The sequence below is a fragment of the Wyeomyia smithii genome, chromosome 2 (assembly GCF_029784165.1).
Source record: "Wyeomyia smithii strain HCP4-BCI-WySm-NY-G18 chromosome 2, ASM2978416v1, whole genome shotgun sequence".
NCBI lineage: Eukaryota > Metazoa > Arthropoda > Insecta > Diptera > Culicidae > Wyeomyia > Wyeomyia smithii.
This window is the reverse complement of record NC_073695.1, coordinates 63,048,400-63,076,395: the sequence shown is the minus strand read 5'-3', so window position 1 is coordinate 63,076,395 and position 27,996 is coordinate 63,048,400. Positions and strand designations below refer to the sequence as shown.

Below are 27,996 nucleotides of genomic sequence, written 5' to 3'. Positions count from 1 at the left end.
TTTTACAGAATGCTTACCAGTATAGAAAACAAAGGGATAACGTCTTCAACGTCATAACTAGGACAGGAAAACTAAACATTTTCCTGAAGAAATGATTCCAAATTTATAACCTAAAATAAATCAAAACTCATAAACCGTACACCGCAGAATCAAAGTTGACATTAGAACTTTTATCAATGCAATCAAAAAAGCGAAATCAGGTAAAACATTTTGCAAACATTTATGTGGAGGAAGCAAATTGCAAAAAAATCGTACACAAATATTGTCAGAGTAATAAATGAAGGTTCTAATTTATTCCGACATGTTCTAACACTCGTTTAAGAGTTCGTCATAGCACCTTCTAATAACCAGCAACTTTTGTGCGCAGACTATGTAGGGGACTTCGGAGCGAAAAATCTATTATTAAAATCAATATCTGCAAATAGGTATATAACCTTCTTGCTCGACTCTCTAACTGAAGTTTGAAAACCCACAATGACTTGTTCACTACGTTAAATCTCTTTCCTATTGCTACATGATCCACAGATTTACTGAAATTAACAAATCCATCATAATACTTGCTCATCATTATTATAGAATCTTTATTTTAATAAGTCTTGTCAAGTTATACTCTAGTCTACATACAAAGTTACACAGTACATTCGGTAGTGATAGTACATTGAACAATATCCTGCCAGCTACTCTACTGCACCTCTGCTGATTGCACTTTCCCCGACCATCGATGGGAACGGGTAGTTCGAAGAAATACTTCTTCTTCACCACTGTCACACTATCGCTACACGTTCTGCTAACTAACTATAAGCTATTATTAAATGGCACCATCGTTATCAGCTTGAGAATCTCTTGTCAAGAAGTACACTTAAAAATGAAAACTAAAAGTGAATCGAACTTAAATAGCTACAAAAATGCACGAAAAAATGATTAGAATAACTCATTTGGGTGGTCTGCGTGGCACGAAAAAGACAGTTAAGTAAAATAAACTAGCCTAAAATGATAGCTACAAACTAAAGTAAAAATTAAAAGACTAGAACGTTCTCGTCCTTCCTAAAACTTAAAACAAAACACGAAAGTTAGCAATAAATCTAACCGCGGAAAATGCCATTCTGCCTCTTTAGAGTTAACACAAAAAGCACCGAAAACGCCCAAAAATGTACAGGAAAAATCAGCGTTTCGAGATGCTTCCCGCTTCTCGCGAAGAAAAAAAAGTTTTTTGGTTCAGCTAGCTGTGCTGCTGTTTGCGTTGGGATTTCGCTTGGAACTGCCAAAGACTTACAGAAATTTACACCTAATGCTACACTTTACGATAGATAGTTATTTACAGTTTATCTGCTTACGCAGTTACATTTCGTCAAAAAATTAAGGCACATAAGAATTCTCAGTTCGTCTCGGGTCTTGCCCTTACAAATCAGACAAAAAACAAGTCCAAATACTTGCGGGTTCAAATACGAATGCGTGGGACAAATGCTTACTAAACCTACAAAAGAAATACGGCACAAATGCGACGTTTTGCTCCTGGTTGGCCACCGAGTGAGCTCCAATAGATATGAAAAACAAACAAAATAGCGGGACTGAGTATCGTCGTGCTTGGAGGCTACGCAATGATGGCGTAATTTCTCGAGAACTCAAACGCGCTACTACTGCATCCACTGACTTCGCCCCCTGCGCCCACCTGGATGTGGTCCTGATGGGGGCGCCGTTCGTCTGACCGATTGTAGTAACTTTCGTGCGTACTGGCCGTCGTTCGGATCACGCTGATTCGGTTGTCGGTGGCTGCCTTTTGCTGGGCTGACTTTTTGCAGTTGTCTTCCAAAACTTCTCGAATCTTTGCTCGGACAGCGTCTTTCTTTAGTTGCAGCTCGGTTTGCAGTGCCAGATCCAACGGGCTAGAGAGTGACTGTTGCTGGTGCTGCTGGATAGAATGCGAGCCATAGCCCAGCGCGTAGGGGCGATTCTCCAAATTGCTCAACGAGCGATCCTTCTCGATCTTCCGCCGGAGTTTGGTGTGGCTCTGCTTGGGATGTTTGTTGGTTTTGTTCTTCATGCAGGACGAATCTTCGTGCTTGTAGAGGTATGACTTCAGGGCAAATGCTTTCCCACAGCGAGCGCAGCAGTGCGGCTTCGTGTTCGAGTGTGTTTGGACGTGCGCCCGAAGATTCGACTTGTCGGCGAATGCCTTCTGGCACACGCTGCATTTGAACGGTTTTTCACCTGTCGGCGATTGCAATGCGATCCAGATGGTAAAATGTCAGTGGTTGATGCGAGAAAAGAGAAAGAGAAAAAAAAAAACATTTACGTGAGCAGGTTGTTTCTTTTTTTTTTCGGCATTCAAATAACGCAGATGAAATATTGTACGTGGACGGAAAAAGTTGGGTGATATTTTTAGATCCCAACAAATATCGGCCAAAAATATTCGCGTCATCATCTGCCGGTCGTCAACACTTTGGTGGTTCAGTGTACGGGAAGCAAGCTTTGGCCTACCTGTGTGAGTCCGAATGTGACCTTGTAGCAGCCAAGGACGGGAAAAACACTTGCCGCACGTTGGACACTGGCAGCCCTGGTTGTGCGTGCGGACATGCATAGAGTAGGCCGGCATTGAAACGTACACCTTTGAGCAGTGAGGACAGCGACGGGCTTTCTTGTCCTGCAGCGATCTAAAATGCGGAAGATATTGGTAGCAATAGAAAAAAAAGACAGACTGATATGAGACAACTTACCGATGAGTTTGTCGATGTCTGGCCAAATTGGAGGACGTTGAATACTTTTTGCCACACTCCGGACAACTGTGTACATCATCTCCGGCCGAGCCGATTTCATCGCAGCTACTGGCACTGCGTCCACTGCAATCCACCAGCTCGAGATATTCTTGCCCATGAATGCTGTGCTCCGAAGGGCAGCCTTCTCGGCTCAAACGTTGACCACCTTCTGCATGACCGTAGCTGCTTCCGCTGTTCCACGAGAGAGTTCGCGATTTTTTCCTATCGAACACTTTGTGCGAATAGGAGTAACTGGAATCTTCTGACTCCTCGGAAGCACATGAGTTCCTTCGCGCCGGTTGTTGTTCCTCTGTGGAAGTTTTATCACAACTGCTGCTGCCGCTACTGTTGCTGCTGTCAGGCCTTGGAGGACTCGTTTCCACACCCCCACCATCGGCCGTTCTTATCGTTGAAGAGGTGTAATACGTGCGATTGTCCGTTTCGTACGAATCATCGTAATCTTGTTTCTCATTTGCATCTCTTATCTTGCTGAGTCGTTGTTGCTGCTGCTGCTGCAATTTCAAATTTCTGTTAATCTCCCAATTTGTCTTCCATTTTTTCTTGGTAGCCGAGTATGACTGAGCCGGAATCGGGGACGGTGGTGACAGCACTGGCTGCTGGTTATCTAGATTAAAATTCCGCGTTTCGTCGCTATCAGCTCGTAGTTGGGTACATTGATAAGAAACTGCGTGCTGATAGTATTCCGCTGCTGGGTGATAAGCAGCTGACTCATGCTGTTGTTGTTGCTGTAAGCTGTAGTACTTTATGGCACCAAAATGAACCGGATAATGACTAGCGTGGAAACGGTTCTGTTGTGGTGACTGATGCTCTCCTGATAGTTGGGTAGCAGTGTTCAGCTTACCAGCTGCGATGGATACCTCCGCCAACTGGGTGAGGTTGTAAAGTTCCTCCGGAACGCTGCTAGGCATTTCCTGAACCATGGCGATCACCGAAACGATCCTCTGAAACGGAAAGGATAGAGAGAAAAAAAGAAAGCAATTGAAACCCCGTAAAACAGATCAACAGACGCGAAGCGCGCCAACGTAAACGATCACGCGGGCTGAGTCGCATCCCGGAACTAAAAGACGACCGTTAACTAATCACCCTCGTGCTTCCCCCATAACCGTTGCCGACCGACGACGGTAGCTGTGGGATGGAACTGCTTTTAGAGGTGAAAATCATCAAAGGAAATCTATGGGTTTCATCTGGCGGCAGCGTCTCTGTCGCCGGCCGACCGCTTTTTCCCCCTTCTCGTTTCTATTCTCGGCTGCACAAAGTTATTATTTATAGACTTTTCTAAACAACCACTCGCTATTTGGGTGAGGTGATTGCTCGACGGTAGATATGGATGATATTTCAAATATCAGGAAATGCAATTTTGTCTAAAACGATGAATTTTAATATACACGGAGGGCAGACGTTCTGTAAATTGTCTGCTATTTATTAACGCGTCTAATACGCTGGGTAAATTATGAGCAGGAGGCTTAAGTGTTTTGACAGAGTGCAAATAACCCTTGTAATAACCGTTTGCTATTTTCGAATGTTGGCGTAGTTTCACAGGTTTGTCTTTTTGTCTTTTAGTTGCACGACTTTCTCACAGATTTGTTTTCACCCATTCTTAAACCAGGCTATGAATCCACTATAAAAGGTATTTTTCCACACCGAACAAAACGCAGCTCAAGCAATAATGTTCGTCTGAGCCTGGCAATATTTCCACGGCGGAATGTTTTTTTTACTATTATTTGATGTGTCATAAAAATCGTCATTGAACATTTGCTTGGAAAAAAAAAACATTTCTATCATATAAACAGTTATAAGATGCAGATTTGCTTAGGCGGTACTCCTTTCGGTTTTCCAAGAAGCATTTGAGCAAGATCGCGCCAAATGACCTATGGTCGAATATCGACCATTTTTGATTTGAATGAAACTTTGCACACGTATTTGGCTTAGCAAACTGAGCATTTTTCACAGATGGAGAGATTTTTTACACCCATGAGTTACATTCTATAAGGGCGTATGCCTTTTGGCATAGGTTTTATTCGAAGCATTGTAGCCTAGAAACCGTTGGTTGTATAGAAAAACTGTCTGAGAATGAGTTGTAGGGAATTGAAAATGCACCATAAAAAAAAATACACTGTACAAAAAAAAATGTTTTTTGATAAAAAAAATTAAAAATAAACATTAAATTTCAATAAAAAAATAAGAGTTATTTTTTTTTATTTTTTTTTAAAGAAACTTGACGTTAATACGCAACTTTTAAAAAAAAGTTCAGGATGGAGAAATGACAAATAATTTTTTTATGGTAGATTAATTTTTTTATGAAAATTCTAATTCAAACATTTTTCAAAATATTTGTATTTTGATGATTTTAAAAGATGCAGAGAGTCATTTTGAATCAAAAAGCTCTCGATAGTAAACATTCTAAAGGTATCGGTTTTCGAGTTATTTTTAATTTAAGCTCAATAAATTATTAATATTTCGGAAAATACACGTTTTTTTAAATTTGTCCATAGTTCTCCAGCAAAAACCATACGTTCATTGGAATCCTTGATCAAAAATATACAATTGATTCTTTGACAACAAAACGATTGGATAAATGACTCAAGCACTGAACCTTAGCCTACCGACACGTTCTCCCTTGCCGAATGTTTTATAAAAAACCTAAATTAATCCACCTAGCGGTCAGACTCAGCCTTTCTCATTCAAACTTATTATTTGTAAAAATAGATTTACATTAATGCTTAAATCTAAAAAGGTATATTCACTCTTTGGGTTCTAAAATATTGATGTTGTAATAAAAGTATATAATATGAAATTTGACGTAATGTTAGACTTTTTTTAAAAAGTTGCATATTAACGTCGAGTTTCTTAAAAAAAAATAAAAGAAAAATTCAACTCTTTTTTTTTAAATTGAAATTTAATGTTTATTTTTAATTTTTTTTGGTCAGAAAAAAATTTTTTTGTACAGTGTATATTGTTTTTATAGTGCATTTTTAATTCCCTACAACTCATTCTCAGACAGTTTTTCTATACAACCAACGGTTTCTGGGCCACAATGCTTCGAATAAAACCTATGCCAAAAGGCATACGCCCTTTTAGAATGTAAAAAATCTCTTTTAGAATGTAAAAAATCTCTCCACCTGTGAAAAAATTGCATATAAGGTTTTTTTTCTGAGGTGCAACCGTTTTGGAGTTGCACTAAACACGTTTTTACGCCAGGTTTATGTAATGCGTAGATAAATCATGTTTGCTTTCGGTTAAAAAACGAAAGAGCAGTATTATTTCCAGCTGCAAATCAAGTTGAAACTCAGGAAAAAATGGAGGCCCCACCCAACCCACTCAAGTAAGCCCGAAAAGGTTTAAATAAATAAATAAATACAAATACCGTAAAACGGGGTGAATAGAAACAGCGGGGCGAATAGAAACATAACTTCTAATCTTGAAAAATGTTATTACAAGTCTTTGATAACATCCAAAAATCATGTAAAAAATTTTTCTCGGATAATTCGATTGTAAAGAAGTCCTCCAAACTCATTTATGGGTTAGAAGCACAACTTTCAGTTTGTTAGAAAAAATTACAAAATGGAGGCTCGAGTTCAGAGCGTTTCCAGGTGCCTAAAAACTTTGCGTATGGAAGCTATTTTGTTGATTTTGCGCTTGTTCTTGTGCTGTACTGGGTCGGTAGTAAAGCATTTGAAGTTTTTATAGCCTTTTACCTATGTTTCAAGGAGAACTGCCGGTTCGCAAATTTACGGGGCGAATAAAAACAACGTCATAGCCAATATTTTTAACAAAAATAAGGATATTTTAAAAATGCAATCTTATTTTCTATGTAAAATAATATCTGAAACATGTTTTGTACATTCTCTGCCCATTTTGGTCACGTCCAAAAAAGGAACAAAAAACCGGATTCACTTAGTCTGATGCAAGCCGCAAGAATGTCATATAGAAAAAACTCTCCCTTCGTCAAGCTGCCACGAAATATGGAATATTGTCTTGATGCCAAAATAAGGCAAAGCTTCATCGCAGAGAAGAAGTCCGAAACCCTCAACCCGACGCTGCTGCTGCGATATGTAACCAACTGACAAGTGATTTGTTCAAGCCGAAAGCAAATTCGGAAAGCCAGCTGATATTGGCGCAATCCGCTGCTACTACTACCGCTATGCTCAGCTGCTACTGCCACAACCCGCTACACTACCGCTAATATAGGACCGTCCGTCCTCGATCAAACTATCAGAAGCATGCTCTTTTATACCTCAAAGAGCGCATACCCGGCTAACTAGGTATATTATTCTGTCGAAAGAGGATCAGAGGACGTAATTTTTGTTTCGGCTTGACAGTTTTCAATAGTACAATAGTTCGCATAATCGAACAACAATTTTCAGCATTTGGGAGGATGCGTGAATAATTTTCCAATCGATACCCGATCAGAAGAGCATAACTAAGAAATTACAAAACACTATCAACACAAGATACAAATAACATATTTTGATGCGATTTTGTAGTTTCCCATTTGCTTGTCATAACTAAATCGAATCTGAATGAGTTATAATAACAAATCCTGAACTGAAGATGTTCTGAAACAAGTCTAACGAAATTTTCATCAGTATGAAATGATGGTTGTTATTATACTGTTCTATATGCTATCTCGTTCAGTTAAAAAGCTGATACATTAGTAACAAAGGTTGATATGGGTTTGAAGCAACTAGAGACATTTTTGTTATATTTTTTGTTATTTTAACACCTAACGGGTTCAAACTGAAAACACAACCTGAAAGGTTTTTCTCAAAACAAACTAACTGCTTCTGTTACATTTTTGTTTTGTTCTGTCTTTTGATCGAGTAGCTGCAAGAATAAAGGAAATCAATTGAAAACAAACAAATTTCGTCCCCTTTCCGTTAATACCTTTTTATTTTACGGGGTGTTCAATAAGTTCGAATACACTTTGAATATGTGTTGAAAACATGAAAATACAAGATATTTTTTCCTGAATCAATTTTATTAAAGCACTATTTATTGAGAACCTTTACAAGACGTTTTTCAAAAACAATCACACGCGGCACGCACCTGGTCCATCGGCATCTTGTCCCAGATTTTGGAAATAAGCTTTTTAAATTGGTCTATAGTGCTCACTTTATGTTCGCTTTGCTTGGGTTCGCTCAGCATGTACGACTTTATATAAAAGTCCAAGGGATTAATGGCGGGGAGCTGGGAGGCCACAAAATCTTGTCGAGAAAATCAGTCCCCCAATGCCACGCTTGGACGATATTCGCCCTGTTGAAAGACGTAATGATCCTTCCCGTAGAGGTTTCGAAGTGCAGGGGCCACGACGTTCTTCAGAACATAGGCCTTATAGTACGTGGCGTTGATTTTCACGTTTTTTCTCGATAAACACTAGTGGGAACTTCCCACGCCTAGATACGGCCTCAAATTATTACCAATGTGGCGTTCTGGGACCGCGAGATGTTTATGTGGAACTTGTGGGGATGCTGGTCAACGTGGTCTTTCGTCGTGATTCGGTTAGCTTATATATGAGGCTAAAGCTGACACCAATACCAATAAACAGAATACACATGGTACGCACTTTCACAACGATGAAAGATTGTATTCGAACCTATTTAACACCCTGTACACGCCAATGTTGTAGGTTAAAGAAAGACGTAGTTCTACGTCAAAAATACTGCGCCATTTAGGTATGTTCCCTAACTCGAGTTTTGCTTATACTACCCCTACAACTTTTTTCTTGTAAAATTGTCGCAGAAACGAGAAAATAATCAATTTTGAGATCAGAGCATGCTCATTTGCCGAAAAGTGCAATTCAATTTTCGAAATGCAGAAATAACATATCTCGCAACTCTGCCACACAAAATTGATAGATTTTTGAATGCTTTAATTCATTTCCCTCAGAACGCAACTTCAAGAATGTGCATTGATATAAAATACCCTGAAATATGAAAAAACTTGGTAAAGAAGATTGCTTTAAGCTAGAGAAAATTGGACGTTGTTTCTAAAAAATGCTGTAACTCGAGTTCCGCTCATAATACCTCGGGGTGATAAGTGTTTTTCGTGTAAATGTTTTTCAGGAACACGCTAAAATTATTAAATTTAAAATCAAAATATAGTCATTTGCTAAAATATGCAATTTAATTTTTCAAACACGAAAGGCAACACTGACGCTGAAAATTGATATTTATCCTGGATTTCTTGACTTATTCGCTTCAAAAATAATTCATTAGTTAATTTCTAGACATTATGTATTTGTAGCTGTAATTAAATAAAAATAAGGGCCGAAAAATTATGAAGAAGGTGGATCCCATGGAGGTAGAAGTGATTATATCGGCAAAATTAGGACGTCGGCCCATTTTTAACGTCGGACTAACGTCTATATCGAAGTTGAGCGCCTGAATTGGAAAATCTAGTAACTCAACCAGGGAAAGGTGGTCAGGTTTTGAGTCATTTATTTTCAGAATATAAAGGGTTGGCATCAACCGATCAGAAATTCTTTTACGGTTAAATTTATGTAACAAAAACATCCAATTGTTTGAGATACACTATAAAAAAATTGGTAAATAACTTTGATTGTCTAAATTATACCGAGCAACCAATCACTACCTCTCTTCCCAAGCACAGCCGACACTAACGGATACAATCTATCTTACTTTGTAAACGATTTCTTGTTGTTGTTGTGCTTTACTCGAGGTCACTGTTTCCAACGTTTTTTCACTTTCTTTATTATTCCCTTTTCTTCTATACGCCTCCCTTTTTCTAAATAACTGACTAAATCTTGATATAAAAGGTACCATTCGAACATTTCACCCCATCATTTACATTCCAAATCTGTATCGGTATCATACGTACGCCATCGAGTTGAATTTCTCATTCGTGCGTTGACCGGCGAAGCGGACGGTTCTTTCTGGAGCAGCAGGAAGCGGGTGGTGGCAAAAATTGGTCGCTTATAAAAGCGCATGCCATCGAATTGAATTTCTCATTTGTTTATTGACCCGCAAAACGGACGGTTCTTTTTGGAGCAGCAGAAAGCAGGTGGTGGCAAAGATTTGTCGCTCATGAAAGCGTATGCCATCGAATTGAGTTTCTCATTTGTTTATTGGCCGACAAAGCGGACGGTTTTTTTTGGAGCAGCAGAAAGCGGGTGGTGGCAAATATTAGTCGGTTATGAAAGCGCACGCTATCGAAATAAGTTTCTCATTCATTCGTATGTATGGTTTACTATTGCACGTGTGGGTAGCTATAGCGAGTGTTTATAGAAGGTTTAGTATTTTCTCGTTAATTCATTAACATTCATTAGAAATAATAAAACGCCTGAACGAACACGCGAGTAAATCGACTTTACAGCAGCGATTTAAACTTCTTCAGCCAGTCTTTATTCATCGAGGAAAAAATACTACCGATGAATGATTCACACTTAATTTTAAATTACCAAAATTAAATTTTACCAAAAATTACCAAATTAGATTTTAATTAAACGCTTTGTTACATTATTTGATTTTTTAATGGTAGGGAATCTGCCAAAGAGCGACCGCTACCGAAGCGGGCCGTTAAATAGGTTATCTGTCCTTGTAAATAAACGTATGAGCTTCTTACTAAGAAATTAAGTTACAATCATGTAGTAAGCAAATCAATTGTCATAGAACTATGATTTTTTACCAGCGATTGGGAGACTAGTGAGTAAAAACATAAATTAGTTCATCGTCTAACTTTTTCTTCAAAGCAATATTGCGAACTAAGCATTAAACCGCTTGTCTTTCGTTTCATCCGACTTCCGTTTCTGTTTTTTCTCGGAAGTGAGCAGTCGTGCGTGCTTATGAACACAGAAGCGGTACAATTAGTTTTTTTTCTAAAAAAAATCTATCCTATTTAGATTAACGCCATGTCTCCCTCCCGCATTTTCTTCTAGGTGTACACACTGCCAACGTTTTAATGTTTTATTATTCTTTGTACCCTTCGGGTCAGAATCAAAATAAACAAGATCAAGCATGCTGCCACAGTCGATCACACTGCTCTGTTAGTATGCTCCCGCCGCTTGGAGGTATCCTGATGTGCCGTGCTAACATCCATACCATATAGAATCCAATAAATTTCCACTTTACGACTATCCCATGTAGTGCGTTGCGCACCCCGCGGCTGTCAAAATTCGACGAAATTTTTCCCCCTCCCGAAGCAGTGTGTTTGTATACAACACACGCGCACCGCGAAGCATTTCGGAAAATACCGGCACTTTTCTCATATGTTCACACTAAACAGATGGCTACAGGTTGTCGTGTCCGTCAGCAGCAGCCAAACGGCGAATTAGTTCGCCGGCCACTCCGGCGTCATCCTCATCATAATCAACATTCGCAGCGTTCTCTGGCTGTAGTCCTGTTTGCTGTGAGTGTTGTTTGAATTAAAAACACCATACGGTTTATTAAGGCAATGATTGAATAATTTTATGCTGTTGAAATCCAAAAGCAACGTCATCGAGATTCGAGATCGAGATGTTGACGAGCTATTTTCGAAAACATCTTGTGAATGGCACTTCAAACATGATTGATTTATTTGATTTTCTAACAAAATAACTAATAATCTAGTCTTATGATTGTCTTGGCTATTTTTATAATTCTAACGAAAATTTGGAAAACATTCCTTAAAATATGTTAAATTTGCTATAAATAAGATATAATGAAATAAAATTAAAAACCAATATTAGAGAGAGCTAATCAATCAATTCCAAAAAATCGTCTAATTTGTTCCGGGATTTAATTATTCAAAAGAATAACACGCCTGGAGAAAAGATGTATCCTTAGTATTCAGCAGTTGTAATGAGAAATCAACATCCAGAATCCCACTCTGTGTCCACTAGCAACAAATTTTGAGCTTTGAACCATTTCCAAATCAATTTTTCTTCCCCGCTGCTTTCATTTTACTACTGTTTTTGGCCCCAATTAAATTTCTTAGAAAATTAAAGGCACATCATCACGCACCGCATTGCGACCGACAATTGTTTTCACTCTCCTCGCTAAATCGCAGTTTTCCCTCTTCAACACGAGCGACTTCCGATTGGCAACGTATTTTGATTTCGTTTTGTTTTTCCTACAACTTTCGTAAAGTGGCACGCAAGAAATGAATATTCTCACGATTACCACGACATTATCAAAACATCAAGTGTCTATAAATATTTTCGTTGGTGACAACGAACGCGTGATTTAAAATTATGAGCCATCATCAATCTTCTCGCCCCGTGAGAAGGACGACTACAATTTTTTGGCGTGAATTTTATGTAACCTTAGGGGAGACTGGGGAGACTTGATCCCGTTTTCTTAATTTCATTATATTTGTAGGAAAACAAATTCAAAATATGTTTCTGTTGCGGATTCGGATGAACCATACTAGTGTCTGATTACCATAAAAAAAACTCTTAGTTATATTGCTTTAAAAAGCAGTACTAGGGATTTTTGTAAAACATGCATAAATGAAAAAAATCTCAGACTAGGGGAGACTTGATCCCTCATTTGGGTACACTTGATCCCCCTTTCGAAAAACATGTTGTTTTTCGCCTTATGTAGATATAAAATTTAAGGAATCGTTCGTTTATTACGTGAACACTCAAGGGTCATTTTATTCCATAGGCAATTTATTGCTACTGAAATGCTGTTGGTTAAAAAATGTTTCTAAAATATGTTGTCAAATGGTTGAAAAATTTATTTTAAAAAATTATTCGGAGTTGGCAAAAAAATTAAAGTTTGCGACGTGCCGTTTTCTTATTCGGCTGTTTCTCCTTAGGTTTCTTCATCTGCTTTGCCTTGAATTCTTGTTCGATGTTTACTCGAACCGGAGTGTCCGTCAGGATCTGAGTCTCCCCACGCTTCCTGCCTTTCCTGGTATTTTTGCGGGGTGAAGCTTTAGGAAATGGTCTAATTTTTTCTGGTATTTCGATTCCACTCGGAAAAGTTTTGAGGTAATCTGAAGCTTCTTGTTCGATGATCGGAATTGATATTTGAGCAATAGCAAAACCTACTGGAACTTGTTGAAGCCGGCATTTTTTTCGGAAGCTTGGATGTTTCGATTTTTGGTACACGTCGCGTTCTGGACTGCTCAGCGCCAGTGGAATCAGCAGATGATTGTTCTGCGGAAGCATTCCCTGCTTGTTGATCAAGTGAAACGTTTATGAATGCTGCTTATGAATGGATGCTCGACACTTGCATTATAAACTGCGGCTTCGACACTCGATAAAGGGTCACTGTTGACTTCGGCACAAAGGGATCATGTCTCCACGAATTTGAAGGATCAAGTCTACCCAAAAGAACTAGTTTAGCAAACTTATTTTTTGAATAGTTTTCTATGGGAAATCGGTTTAAACAATACCAATTCTTTTAGTTTACATATCTATCGATGTTATGTTTATGAATTTCATATTTAAGGGGTGATCATAGATGGTTCATTTGGAATCTTAAATTTGAAAAAAAAAATCTCTGGAGGTGCTTGGACTCGATTTTTTTTAATCTAGTATATTTTAGATCCTGAGTTTTCTATACCAATTTTTTATAACAGGAATACTGTTTCATGTAAAATAACACATTTCTCTAGTATATTTGAACAACATATGTTATTTCACCAGTGAGATACCATGAAGGGATCAAGTCTCCCCAGTCTCCCCTACGGCGCGTTTTGCGCTGCTCTGATGGGAATAGTTTGACCAGCTGAGTGATGATATGTGCTTCGCAGTCGCAAATGTTCGAAACAGATGCGATGAGTGACAGTTGAAAATGTTAACCTTTCGTGACGAGGAAAACGAACAATTGAGGCAAATTGAGGAAATGTTCCGCAAGATGCTGCTTCCATATTGGGCCACCACGTGCTCGGATTCGAATACGGGTGGCCTACGCTTCCCGGTAGATCTGGCAGACTTTGAAGGAGATATCCTGATGTCTACCGGGCGGATATTGATCGTGATGGATGGATTATTTCGTATTAATTTGCCTACCCCCAATGATCTCAAAGTTATTTCCAACATCATTTAGGCTAGTTGATGGTTTCTGCAACGATGCTTATTTTGGATGCAAACTCATCGCCGAATTTGGGCGATCTCCAACAGTGAATTTCCTAATGTTTTCGAACGGATAAATTACTTCCGGAAACCCCCGGTCGATCGGTCGCGGCAGACAAAGATTGCTCTGTTCCATAACTCCTACGCGGTGACCCCCAATATCGCGCCATTTGATAGCTACGTCAGTTTACGTTTTGCTAGGTTTGGACTAGATCCAAGCTATTGTAAACAATTTTTCCGGAATTTACCCCCGCTGACCGTAGCGTTTTTTCGGCTTGATACAAGCTCAATTTTTGTAAAAACCCAAAATAACAGCACCGATGACGCACTTCAACCGGTGCGCTGGGTTCGTTTGAAAACACACTGCGGCAGTGTTGCCATATAATTATTATGTTGCCATAAACATCAACATTATTGTTTGAATATCCTGCTCTCATATCATCAACTTGTTGCACAATTGTTTGGATTAAGCAAAAAAAGAAAAGCTTGCAGCTGATTGCACTGCACACGCCAGATCAGCAAGTGTGCGAAAATATCTTCAAAAAAATTCTCCTAATATTCCCGAAAATCAACAACCATCTCAACATCAGCAGGTTGTTCATTCACCTTTCCGCGGTCGTTGCGCGCCTGGCCTGATTTTCCACCCGCGTTGACGTGCGCTACCGTGGACCGGGATGGGTCGGACTGGCTGGCGCGGAAAACGGCGCAAAATTTCCCGCGACCCCGATCTACGCCGTGCTGTTGCGATGTGTGCGCGCGGATCCGATTCGACGAGGCTCGGTCGTCAGCATTAATACTTATTGGGAGAAGAAAGAATGTTGAATTTTATTCCTCGTCGTCTTCCGCGTAGCGGAAATGACGAGCTTCATGATGGGGATGGTATTTTTGTTTTCGATCGAGGAGCGGCTATTAGCGATGTTCACTTATCGATACGCTATTAATTTCCCTCGCAGCTGGTGGGTTCACTCGCTTCCCAGAAGGAAGCATTGATCAGATTGTGTTATTCTGCTGGGAGTTTACAGGTTTAGTAATACAACTGTTTTGAGAAAAAAAAATCTCAATACGACGGAAGTACTAAACTTGGAAAATTTATTAATCCACCTGTCAGCATCAAAAGGTTATGATTTACTTTATCGTAAAGGTAACAAAGTCGTGAGCAATATATAAATTTATCATTAAATTACTACTTCATGGAAATACACAGTAAAAAATAAAATAATGTTAAAATAATTATTCTAAAAGATAACAAATAAAACTAGGATTTTAGAAACTAGTGATCTACGTTTTTCTACCTGTCTGAACTGAACGTTACAATCAGTCTGAAATACGCTCGCAGGAGATTCAAAAATATTTATGTCAGTATCAGTGACAGTAGCAGTTGGCTTTGAGCGCTATTTTAAACTTTTTATGGCTGAAAGTATGGTTTATTTTTACTTTTATAATTGACTGTTATTACGTGAGGAACAACAAATTTCAAGGAGAAGATTAAATTCCTTTCGCGCGCTGACAGTGAGGCGATGGCAGTTTGTGTTGCACTCAAATTGCAAAACATGAATCGTTAATTATCATTATTCAAAAATAGATGCATAAGATTTCTATTTAAGTTTTACACTTTGAAATAAAAAGTTACACAAAAAGACGATAGAAAACAGTCAACCCAGATGAGAAATTGAAAAATTAGAAATATCAATTTAAACGGGTGCCAACTAAAATTTTAATTTTTTTAGGCTCTCTCATTCAACGTGCTTGTTACACGTGTGTTTTTTTATTCATGCTTAGTTTTGTTCAAAATGGCCTCGAAACTAGGAGTTTTATGCAAGCGCACTGAACAGACCTGAGTGAACTGCACAGAAGTTTTGGCAAAAAGTTCGCAGTAAACCATTTTAAAAGCGAAAACCTTCTGGTTTCGATTGTATATAATTTCTTACAAACTTCAAAAAAAATTCGCTAGGAACACAAAGAAACAGGACAACAAGGAATGCGTTTTTTTTCTCATGGTTCAATTCCAGTTGTTTGGCTATCAATCAAGATGTGTACCAGAACGAATGCTTGTAGAAAATTTGGATACTATTTTGTCACAAACACCATGCCGATTAAACTTTTAGTCAAATGAAGCATCATCACATTACGGAAAAAAACATCCCGTTGAGACTCGAAACAAGAAACGAGACAATAGTGGCTCCAATCTAAAGACTAGAGACCGGGTTTTTAAACTGTAATTTAGCACGGTTCTCTGGCGGAAGAACTTATTTTTAAAAAAATCGCTCAAATACTCGTCATTCGAAAGCTTATGGTGACCCTTTTTATATGCTTCCAAAATTAGAATGTTCTGTCGGCGGGTCTAGAACAATATTTTTAAAACATTTTCCTGTAATTGATATTTCAGGACCATAAAAAGTTATCAGGGCTCTTTGATCCTGCTGAAACATTCAGGGCTCATTTATTTACAATAATCCACGTACTTTTTACATGCTAAGCGAGTGCTTCACCATCTGAACTACAGCCATAAGATTAGGACAGGTTCTATTACTGTTGCGTTGAACGTTGCTAGCTAAATATGAATGAGGATAACAGCTAATGAAAATAATAAACATGCAAAGATACTATATATTCGATTGTTTGTGCAAATAAGCTGTTGAAATGCTATAGACTTCTAATTCGCACATTAAAGAAAGATATCAATAAATGAACAGAAAGAGAAAGCAACTACTGTTAAAATATGGTGCTCGAGACCTTCCGAAAATGCGCCTAATCTTCAATTACTTGTTTATTCACCTTGAGAAAGGCACAGTTTGCTGTTCAAAAACTGATATGTTGATCGTAGACTTTGTGCTACTCCAACAGTGAGGAAATAAAGGCACTCTGACTAGGGTTTGCAATCCCTAGTAAATTCCTTTCCCCGGAATTCCCGAATCCCGGGAACAGAAATATTGATTCCCGGGATCTAGGGATTCTCGAGTCCCTTGAAAAATTCCGAAAGATTTACTATATTTTTCTATCCAACAGTGCTATAAAACTACATACCCTTATACACACTGATTATTCAGTATTCTATTGTTTCCTTCCGGTTTGTCTCAGTGACCGGTGAAGGGCGGAATAATGTTCCAGTCAATCAATCCAAATTCTTACACGGAATCCTGAGCAAATATTTACTATGGTGTAATAGGATAGCATATCGTCGGTTTCGTGCAACACTACCACAACTGAAAAATTATAGTTTCGAGAAAAACGCGATTGTTAGTTAGCGTCGAAAATTTAGTTTTTAATTTTCAAGAAAACTTTAAATTTTCATATTTCCAATCCTCATTCAACGTTCTTGGGTCAATTATGCACATTTTATGAGCACGTTGTACAAGATTTATATTACGAGAAGTGCTTGCTCATAACTGTTGATTTTTTGTGAGTTTTGCGCTGCTGCTACTGAGACATGTGACCAAACACCGGTTGTTTAATTCAGAAAGCTGCCACGCTACAGGTGCAGCCCGCTGCTACTGCTGCTATTCGCTGCTACTGCTGCAATTCGCTGCTGTTACTGTCAACGCTGTCGACGGTCCATCCAGTTTGCCTTCCGCCCAAAGAATGTAACTGATTTTACCAGAAACACTCTTTTATAGCCGAAAGGGTGCTACGAAACAGGCCACGCCTTATTGCTAAGTTCAACCATTCTCACATCTTCTACATAAATTGCTCGATGAGGATCTACGTAAAACGAAGGAACAGCTTGTTCGGTATTGGAAGTTACCCACCAAGCCATTAACTAGCGATTGCTTGCTTTGAGAATGACTCAAAACCAAAAAAATTGGGTTCCTTATGAATTGAAACCGGGGGACGTTGCGCGTTGTTTTATCGCATGTGAACAGCTGCTTAAACGGCAAAAATCGCATCTTGACGGGTAGTGAAAAATAGATTCATAACAGCGACCAAAAAAAAAGAGAGCCATAGAGATTTTCCGGCCTACGTTGTCGGATCGGCAAATAAAAATTTGATTACCCGTGAAATCCAGGGAAATAAAAAAAAAATAAAAAACGACGATTTATTCAATTTGGATTTTATTGTCATATAGAATAAAATATTGAAAACGTAGTTCAATGTTTCGTATGCATGAAAAAGCATAACTTTTTATGCAAAATTCAAAAAAATGCGCAAATAGTTGCTTGTGATATTTTTGAAATTGATTTTTTATGTAAAATGTCTTAAAAATGCAAAAACGTCAAGATCTGGTATTACCAAAAATTTTTTTTTCTTTGAACTGGGGCTTGGGACTGGCAGTTTGTTTTTTTTTTCTTTCGGAAGAATACCAGCTCCCGACGTTTCATGTATATCTAAGACATTTGGCATCAAAAAACAAGGTTTCGATCTCGACAATTTCATTAACTACTTTCTATGCAATTTTTATTGGTCAAAAACGTGAAACTATGACCGCTTTGAGACTTCACTTTCCGAAATACGATGGAGTCAAAGGTCAAAATTTTCCCATACATTCCATTAGCACTCTAAGAAGCATATCCCTAGAAAAAGAGTAAAAGAAATGATTCATACTCTTTAAGGCCGGGTTTGTAAATGGTTACGCAATCTTGCCCAACATTGCCTAGAAGTGTACACAGTTTCGAAAGGGTCTAAAATTTCAACTCGATTTACCAATAATTTTCATTGCTGAAAATATTTTCCGGAATCTCGGGATTTGAATAAAAAAATTCCAGAAATCGGGATTTCCGGGAAATTGTAACTTTCCGGGTAGGGCGCTCTAATATTATACGCTACGAATGTTGTGATGTGTATTTTGTGGGACCAGATCGGTGTTATTAATAATGTTGATAATAATGGGAACGGTATCGACTTTTACTAATGCGATTAAACCGCGCATTGCGCGAAAAACGGTCGCGATACGAGCAGAAGCACGAATAAGTGATTCTACTGCATGACAACGCTCGGTCTCATTTTTTTCCTGTGTGACTCATCACTGCACTATTGAAGTAAGTGATACGCTTATCATTCATATCCGTGTGCTTGTGTGTAAGTTTTACCTTTCCGTTTCAAGCTTACTGCTCTACTATACCGAGCCTCTGTCCATCCTAACAATATCGCCTAATTAAAATTCCCTGGAGAGAACTTTCATACGTTACTCACACCAGTTTTATTATAATAGGGATTAATTTTTGTTAGAAGGAAAGTCAACAGGGGTACTGTAGAGTTCAGATTGAAGGAAGGGTACGTGATGGGAAGCCTGAGGATGAACCCATGCTAAAGTCATTTGATAACTAAATGGGCTGATTCTACTAAGATTCGAACCCACGACCACCCGCTTATCAAAGCGGACTCTGTAACCTTGCGGCTACGGAGCTCCCCCTCGGCCTCATAATGCCAAAATTGTTAAAACTGAATATGAAAACATCGATAAATGGCTTGACCTAGAAAGACGAACACTTTCATCTTTAATAACGGTTAGCTGGCAGGGAGCGTGGGAGTTCCAGTGGTGTTAGTGCTGAAGAGGAGATTGATGGGGAACGATTTGAAGTGGTTGATAGTGAAGTGGTTGAGTTGCAGCTGCGAACCCGTAGCTTGCAAACTCGCAAAAAACAAGCGATCTAGAAGACGCTGATCCTCCTGGTGGCCCTTTACGGACACCAATCGACAAATGCCTGAAGTTTGTTAGCGCAAAGCGCTACGATCGATACTTTGCGGTAAAATGGAAGATGGAGTGTGGCGCAGGCGAGTTGTACCAGGTATAGAAACAAGCTGATACAGTGAAGGTGATACAGTGTGGGAGACTCCAGTGGGCTGAACATGAAGCCAGAATTACTGACAAGAGAGCCGCCAATACTATCTTCAGCAGAGAATCAAGAAGAGACCGTCGACTCCATAGTAGGCGCGGTGAAAGAAGATACACGATCTGCTGATGTACGAGATAATTGGAGAACAGCTTCTCAAGCCAGAAGAGGCTGGCCATATCTAATTCGTTCACTCACTCTTCTCAGTGATGGCTGACCCGATTTCTACAAAATTAGTGTCAACTAATAAGTCTAGCTGCTTCGTAACACCCTATTGAATTTCACTGTAATCGGACTTTAACTTCGTCTGTAAAGTACTGAAATGTGAAAATCACGAAACTTCATTATCTCAGAAACTACACAACCGATTTGATCAATATTAATATCAGATGAGCGGGCTAGTTAAGGGTTAACTGATGAATTATGATTGAACACGTGGTTTCAAAGTTTGGCTGCCCTATACGTTCCCATTTCATTTGATTATAATTGAACTTAAGCCATCGTTATGTATTAAATTGTTAATAAAACAACGAAAGTCTATTATTTCAAAGATTACATGACTAATTTGAACATAACTAGTGTCATACGAACAAGTCATCTCTCAAACTTACAAATAACAAACTTCACAACAATTTGATATGTGGCTCAAAAGTTATGGAAAGAAAAGAAATTTAAAGGCTATTTAAAACTATACCTGCTTTGATTAATATATATGGTCTCAACAGAATTCAAATGTGGTTTTGTACTATTTGAACGTTCCAAATTCATTGATTCCTTGCGATGTGTTTAAAGTCTGCAAATGCACGACGAATCGGCCATAGGATATGATCAAAGTCAAAAGACAAATCGTTTGAAATGAATGGTTTTATCGAAATGACAAAATCTTCGACTTTGGCTTTTGGCGCCTTAATTCTGAATATATTCATATTGGGTGGTATGACACCGGAAATACCCATATTGGGAGGTATTTAGTTATTTTGGTTGTTTCCCAGAAACTAACAGTGGTCGTCTTTAAATTCAAAATGGTGTCAAGGGTCAATGTTTGGTTTCTATGCATCATCTCAATTACGGAAATATCCATGTTGAGTAATATTTGGTCATTTTCGACTGTTTCCTATAAGTTGCCATCTTGGATTTCAAAATGGTATTTAAAATAATTTCTGGCCTCTGAGCGTCATTCTGGTTGTAGAAACACCCATATTGGGTGTAATTCGATCATTTTCCGCTGTTTCCCAGGAACCGGAAGTCGCCAACCTAGAATCCAAAATGGGGTCTGTGGTCGATTTCAGCAGTTGTGTATCATTTGTTACCACTAAAAACATTCACCTGCCAAATATGGTTCCATTTAGTTGATTAGTTCGCGAGATCTGCAGAAATTTGTGCAGACACATGTGCTTCCATAAGAGGGAGGGGCGTCGAACCATTATGGACATATTTATTACCCTTTAAAACATCCACATGCCAAATTCGGCTTCATTTGCTTGGTTTGTTCTTGAGTTGTGCAGAAATGTATGTTTCATTTGTATTGGACCCCTCCTTTCCAGAAGAGGGAGGGGTCTCAAACTATCATAGGAACCTTTATCGGGACCAAAAACCCCTACATACAAATTTTCACGTCGATCGGTTCGATAGTTTTCGAGCCTATATGGATCAAACAGACTGACAGACCGGACTACATTTTTATATGTATAGATTACAGAACCTAAAGAGTGAATATACATTTATTGGATTGAAGCGTTCATGTAAATCTATTTTTACAAATAAACGTTTGAATGAGAAAGGCTGGGTCTGACCGCTAGGTGGATTAATTTAGGTTTTTTCTCAATCATTGAGATTTGAGCCGTTGCGGAACCGAGTGGTCTATGTGCCATCGAACAAATTTTTCAATTTCTTTGGTACATAAAGTATGTCACATGTAAAATGTCACTTGCGACATTACATATAACACAACATGTTACTTCACATGTTATTTCACATGTAACATTTTTCATGTTATATCACGTGTAACATGTTACAAAGTACATGTGATGTGCTGAGAAAGCCAAACACATACTGACACGAGTATGTGAGTGCGTGAAACTATTTAGACAATTTCGGCTTCATAAACAAACTGATATAAGCTTACAAAGCAATTATTCGCATAAATTGCGATTTCGAAAATAATAAATATTGCGATATTGAAAGATATATTCTAAATATTGTATTATAAAAAACAACCACTAAAGTTCATCAATTGTCAATAGTTTCACTCTTGAACATCAAATGATTCTTACAAGCCAAACGACTATTTTAATCATGTGTGATTTTATCTGTAATTTAGACCTTTCGATGGACATTTTGATTTGCAAAACAACGATTTTCTAGTAGAATTAACATAAATAGGCACAAAAACATTGGTCTAAAGACAAACGTCTGTTCTACCTCGTTATAATAAATGAGTTCTAAATTTGAGACAAAGATGCTCGGAGTTGTAAGCACGTCTGAACCCTAAGTTTTCCTTATTTGTATATTTTTATGTTCAAAACATGTTTAAATCAGTCGAATCTATCGAAATGTGATGTAGTACGATATAAGTTCTTTTTGAAAACCAGAAAGAACATTTCTGAAATCCGATTAGTCTGGTAGCTCTCCCACATTTGCATTACACGATTAGAAATTCGGAACGCTCTATTACATCAGTTTTAATTGGCGACTAAACTAAACATCTGACAACCTCAACACGTTTGTTCCAGTATCTTAACATCTGATTAATTTTCCAATTTTCACCCAGCGCAAACGAGCGAACAGCGGATTGACGCTGTAAACAACGACATTTTGCACCTAATGGTTTGGTTACTCGTTACATCGAACTTTTCACACGTCAACTCTGACGAAACTGGGCGGCGAGAAAAAATATCTCACTTGTTTTCCCATCTAAATTAACCACCCGCTTCGGATGTCTCCCGGCTAAGTAGCGTAACGTATCAATGTCGGTTCTAATGGCCCCACACCCGTTGGTGCCCGCGGATCGCGGAAATGGTCCTCGCCATGGCACGATGATGGCACGCCTTCTGCGAGCAAAAGCGGCCAAAATGGCACCGTGATTGATTTTGAGTGAACCCCACAACCCCTGCTTAAAAACAGACCACAGGTGGTGCGGTGCGAGTGGTAAATAACCGCTCTATAGGCCGCCGCTCGCGCTCCTCCGGCAGTCGTAAAAATATTACGCGTTGGTCCGAAATATATCGACATTTCGAGGTTTTCTCGTGAACCGCGGGATTTAACGATTGAGCGGTGGCCACGAGCGTGCTCTGTTGTGCTATTTTTATGCTACCGAGGGGGTGTATTATTATTAATCTGTTATTTATACCCTTTCCAGTGGTTTCTCAATCGGGTGAGATTTTCAGTATTCATATTGGTTATTTTCGATCATGGCCATACCCACTTAAAACCAACCGCGAGAAAAAGCAGATTCGCTTTTCTTCTGGAGTGTGTGCGCGGTGCGCGGTTACAGATTTACGACTATAGGTCAAGTGATTGTGAACTGTAACCAGCCGGGGAAATTCGGGGAAGGGAGGGGTTCTGTTCAATCATCATTTTGTGTTTGATTGGCAATTTTTATAGACAGCGGCGAGTAACTGAACTACTGAGCTGGTGGGAAAAATCTTCACTTGTTGTTTTGACTGCGTTTTATTAAGACTATTCCAGTGTGCAGTCGAATGCACGTTAGAAAGTGAATTCATTTAATTCCGGTGCGCAAGATCACTTCCATTTAGCGTTCAGCAAAACTAATCTTTCTCTCTGTATATATTGACGAAGTGCAGACGGCTGCCGGAAAACACTTTGGTTGCACTCCACGATTTTATTATCTCTGTGTGTCTAATTGTAGTTATCGGAGTACCAGTAAGATTCACTTGAAAGTAAGTGCCAAAATATTGTAGTAAGCAGAGGTTTAAAATTCGATCGATTCCAGATTGACAGAGGTTATCAGTTAATGTTTGGAAGAGAGGTAAAATATCAGTTAAAGCTTGAATGATTATTTTCCGTAACCTAGTTAATCAGTATGTGACATAAACGTTGTTCAATTTTCTCGAAACAAACTTGACCAATTAAGATGATCTAAAAATAAAATACCGTTAAAAGTTTGCTGAGTTTTATGATGGTTCGCAGTTCAAAATTTACTCTAACGATAGTTATCTGCACCTGGACAATTGAATACTTAGTCACACTCATCAAATGGAATTATTTATTTAATTCTTTATCAGAAGAATAGAATCAAAAATCTATCCAGCATTCTATAATTGCAAATAACGGGATTTACCGAAAATTAAGAGTAATTTAGCACTAACAATTAGAAGTTGAAAAGAAATCACCAAAAATAAGCTTCAACTCACAGGACGCCAAATTTTAACAAATTTTAAATTTCATAAAAATTGTCCGGATAACTGAACAGTAAGCAAAATATAAAAAAATATGTTAAGATAAGATTAACAATAGTTGTATAAAATAATGTTAGGGTGATAAATGTTAGACAATCAAATAAAATATATGATTTGGGGCTTACAAATCGCACTCATATTTTAACATTTCGGAAGTCATTGGGGTGGTGAAGTCAAACAAATATTAGGATGCAGAGATTATTAAAATCTGTTACTATTTACAATATTTCAAACATAAAAATAATTAAAATGCCTTGAATAAAGACAGTGTAGTGGCAATTACTACAATATTAATAATTATTGTAATAAAAATACGGGTCCTGAGATGAAAATTGAAGCAAAGCCTAAAATGGGATTGGAAAATTTGTTGTAAAAACTATTCAAAATCGTTTAAAAACTATTCAGCTAGAAATAAAATGAAATGCTTGCAAACATAATTAAAATATTATTAGTGAAAAGCTATGATAACTTATCGAAGATATATATATATATATATATATATATATATATATATATATATATATATATATATATATATATATATATATATATATATATATATATATATATATATATATATATATATATATATATATATATATATATATATATATATATTCTCAAGCTACATATATTTCAAGATTTCAAGGTAAGTCAAAACATTTCCTTCCAACACTTAACACCCGTGGTGTATCAAGGAATTTTTATACAGTAATAATCAGTCTAATGGTTGTAGAACCTGGTTGCTATTGAAAAGAACAAGAGTTATTACACTGCGCATGGTAATTCCGGTTGATATATTGCACCGATAGCAACTCATTGTGAATCCGATGAAATATAGCTTATGCGGCATCCCAAAGAAAACGCCATATAAAAATCGAACCTCCACCACACACTACAAGTGCGGAGCACTTCACAGACAGTATTAATCATTTTTTGAATGATCCAATTTCCCGCTTAAGTCATCCATTTATATATAAATGAAAATCTTGCAAGCCAAGTTCAAGTCCGCCGCAGAATTCGTGTATTCAAAAGTAATGCGTCACCTCGACCGTACGTTCAAACGCCGCGTACCAGCAGCAGCAGCTGATTCGTTTTCCGAAAAAGCGACGTATACATTTGCGTTCATCTCAAGTTGAACATCTGCCCCCCAACATCATTAGTAGAGCCAACTCCTTTCGGATGACGCATTCCAAATGGCCCCAAGGATCACACTACAAAACTATAAATTTTTTAATTGAACTGAACCACAATGCTCACCTGTGCTTCTAAAACGCCCCACCAGAGCGATTGCGATCTGTCCCGAGTAGCTACGCACCGGCGACAATTAGTACTCCTGAGAAGCACCGCGGGAGAGCAGAACACGCGAAAACAAATTGCCGGCTTTTCTTTCCTGTCGTAAAAATGTCACTCCTTTCACAGTTCAACACTACGCTCGGAATAGTACATAAATTTTTCACTTTTACTTTCGACCCCAGCCAAACCTAAAGCGGGGCGACCGGCGGGCAAGCGGCACAGGTTTGGCACCGAGCGCGTCCAACTGTCCAAACAAGCATGTAAAAAATTACGATGACAACATTTCACCACGAACTCTTCCGTGACTTCCGCTGAGTAGCAGCGGCTGCTGCCGAGTTCTACGAAACGTTAGGTAACTGTCGTAGCACCAGGAAAATTTGTCCGACGATTTGACGGCTTCCGTCAAACGATCATAATCCACCACTGGCTTTACTGCGCGGTCGTTATTGGTAGTAATTTAGACGGTCGCTTAGTGACGGTTTGTTAAGACTCGTGCCGTCAAATGATTGTTATTGCCCGAAATCAACAAAGAACTTTGTTGGCTGTTGGCGGCCACCTTTTCTTCGGCACGTACAAAGCGCTCCACGATCCCGCGTTTCCCGTGTTTATCGAAATCGATAAACTAGAGCACAAGCTGCAACTACTTCTGCACAATCGCATCCAGATTGTGATCGTACCTTTGTTCGCGATTGATCGACACGCAAAACAAAGTCTCAACCGAAACGGACGATTCTCCTTGTTGGATGTGATGTTTACTCCTGGCGGCTCCGACGCGAACTGACTGTTGGCCAGACGAATTTTCCACTATGAACCACGAGGAAAATCTGTTTCGTTTTCAATACCGACCACCACCAACAACAACTGCTGAACGCGGTGATCGTTTGAATGTGATGCTGAGGATCCCTTCTTTCCATCCCGGTGCGGTGCAGTGATCTCGGGAGGTAAAAACCGACGGATAGACAGACAAACAGTCGGACTCTGCCAGTGTTTGGATTTGTTTTCCCTCTTTTTCTCTTTCATATATGTCCTACTAGCATGTGCATGTATATAGTCTACAGTGCGTATGAAAGTACACAAAGAATGAATGAAAAAACACACTCGCTCTCCTCGGAGAGACTCCTGCTACGATATTATTACGCTTTTTTTAAGTGTATCGTAACCACAAGGAGCAGTGTGTGCTGCCGTGCAGCATCTTGAATAACTCGAATGAAGATCGCAGCCCAGCACAGCGATTGGGCGCACTTTTCGCAAGGAAAACCACCAACAACGCACAGTGGGTAACGACAGTTCATTCGGATACTACTAAATTTAGGGGAAAATTTAGATTCAGAACTAGATAGCAATTTCTAATTAAAAAAATCAATTTCCGTCGTGTGCGATCGCATACCTCGGGAACGGCTTGACGGATTTGCATGATTCTTTTTTTGTTGTGTTCGTCGTGAGCTTCATCGGGTTTACTCGCAAAAAAAGGTTCGGAAAATGCAGGTACTAGAAAAGTTGAAAATAATGGAAAATTCAATTTCTCATACGTTCCAATGGAGAGCTATTTCATTCAATTCCAAGGTTACCTTGGATCATTCGTATAAATTGAATTCACAGTTCTGTACAAACGTCACGATGCTTTGTAGCGAATGTACATGATACACATTATGATGTAAGTTATTCATGCTCTTCAAAGCTGGCCATACGTTTTAAACGGTGTTGATTGGAACTCCAAATGTGAACAGGAAATTTCAGAATTATTGAACCGATTACCGTACCTATAATATTCTAAACTCCGACCGCGCAACTAAATATCTCTCTCAGTTCATGTAGAGCATCGTGCATCATTATACCTTCATTGCTCTTTTTATTGCATCGATGATAAGGAAATCCAATAAGTGGGTATACTGATCTATCAAACACAATTCGTCTTCGTATTTAATAATAAGGATCTATGTAGATCACGAATGACAATCTTTTTTGGATCATCACCAGCAGTTTCAAAATCGTGAAAACATATCCAAATATTTCCGATTGAACCCGTAGAATGATTGAAAGTTTTCAATGAAACAAAACGTTTCCAACCCATTATTTTCACAATTTCTAACAATTAATTGGTTTCTTTATAGACCAACAAAATCTCAAAAATTTCCTTACGAACTAAAAAACCACACAACTAATTATCCAAACTAAATCGCACGAAATATTTATTTGCGTATTTTATGTAAGATGCTATTAGTTATACTCTCTGATATGATTGCTCACGTTTTAAGAACTATTGAACTGATCAACCAACTGAAATGTCTGACTTATATTTGAATTTTTTGTACGGTATTTTCGATTAAAATTCAGTTCGTCTTCGTATTTAATTGTAAGGATGTAGATTACGAATGGTTGATTTTTTTTTCTTCGAAACAGGCCCAGATTTAAGGGGGGGGCAAATGGAGCAAATGCCCCGGGCCTTCCGATACGAGGGGCCCCCTAATCCTGGCCCAGACGTGAAGATAAAGTGGAGACCTTTTTTTATTTTTTGCTCGTCACCTTTCAGCGAAGCGTAGAATCATTTCAAAATTTGAAATTTTTTTACCTCTATTTTTTTAAGAAAAGAGGGCCCCACAAAATATCTGCCCCGGCCCCCCCAGCACCTGAATCCGGTCCAGCTCCGAAGTGAGTTTGTGCCCAGAAAACAACCAAGAAGATGTGCGCATACGATTTTAGGATACAAAAGGATTTTGTTA

General features: G+C 38.5%; 1 protein-coding gene across 1 annotated transcript; it reads right to left on the bottom strand.

Annotated features, from left to right (window-relative positions):
- Positions 1-314: 314 nt before the first annotated feature.
- On the bottom strand, positions 315-26,137 carry LOC129721963 (zinc finger protein 79). Its single transcript, XM_055675101.1, has 4 exons — positions 25,241-26,137; positions 2,715-3,715; positions 2,479-2,651; positions 315-2,208 (listed from the first exon to the last, which is right to left on the bottom strand). The coding sequence occupies exons 2-4, from the start codon at positions 3,692-3,694 to the stop codon at positions 1,592-1,594; spliced, it is 1,770 nt and encodes a 589-aa protein (XP_055531076.1). The 5' UTR covers positions 3,695-3,715; positions 25,241-26,137; the 3' UTR covers positions 315-1,591.
- Positions 26,138-27,996: the final 1,859 nt, after the last annotated feature.

Coding starts and splice junctions, on each gene's coding strand:
- LOC129721963 (XM_055675101.1), bottom strand. CDS start 3,694: ATGGTTCAGGAAATGCCTAGCAGCGTTCCGGAGGAACTTTACAACCTC. Junction 2,652..2,714: donor AGACATCGACAAACTCATCG/GTAAGTTGTCTC, acceptor TCCGCATTTTAG/ATCGCTGCAGGACAAGAAAG. Junction 2,209..2,478: donor TCACATTCGGACTCACACAG/GTAGGCCAAAGC, acceptor AATCGCCGACAG/GTGAAAAACCGTTCAAATGC.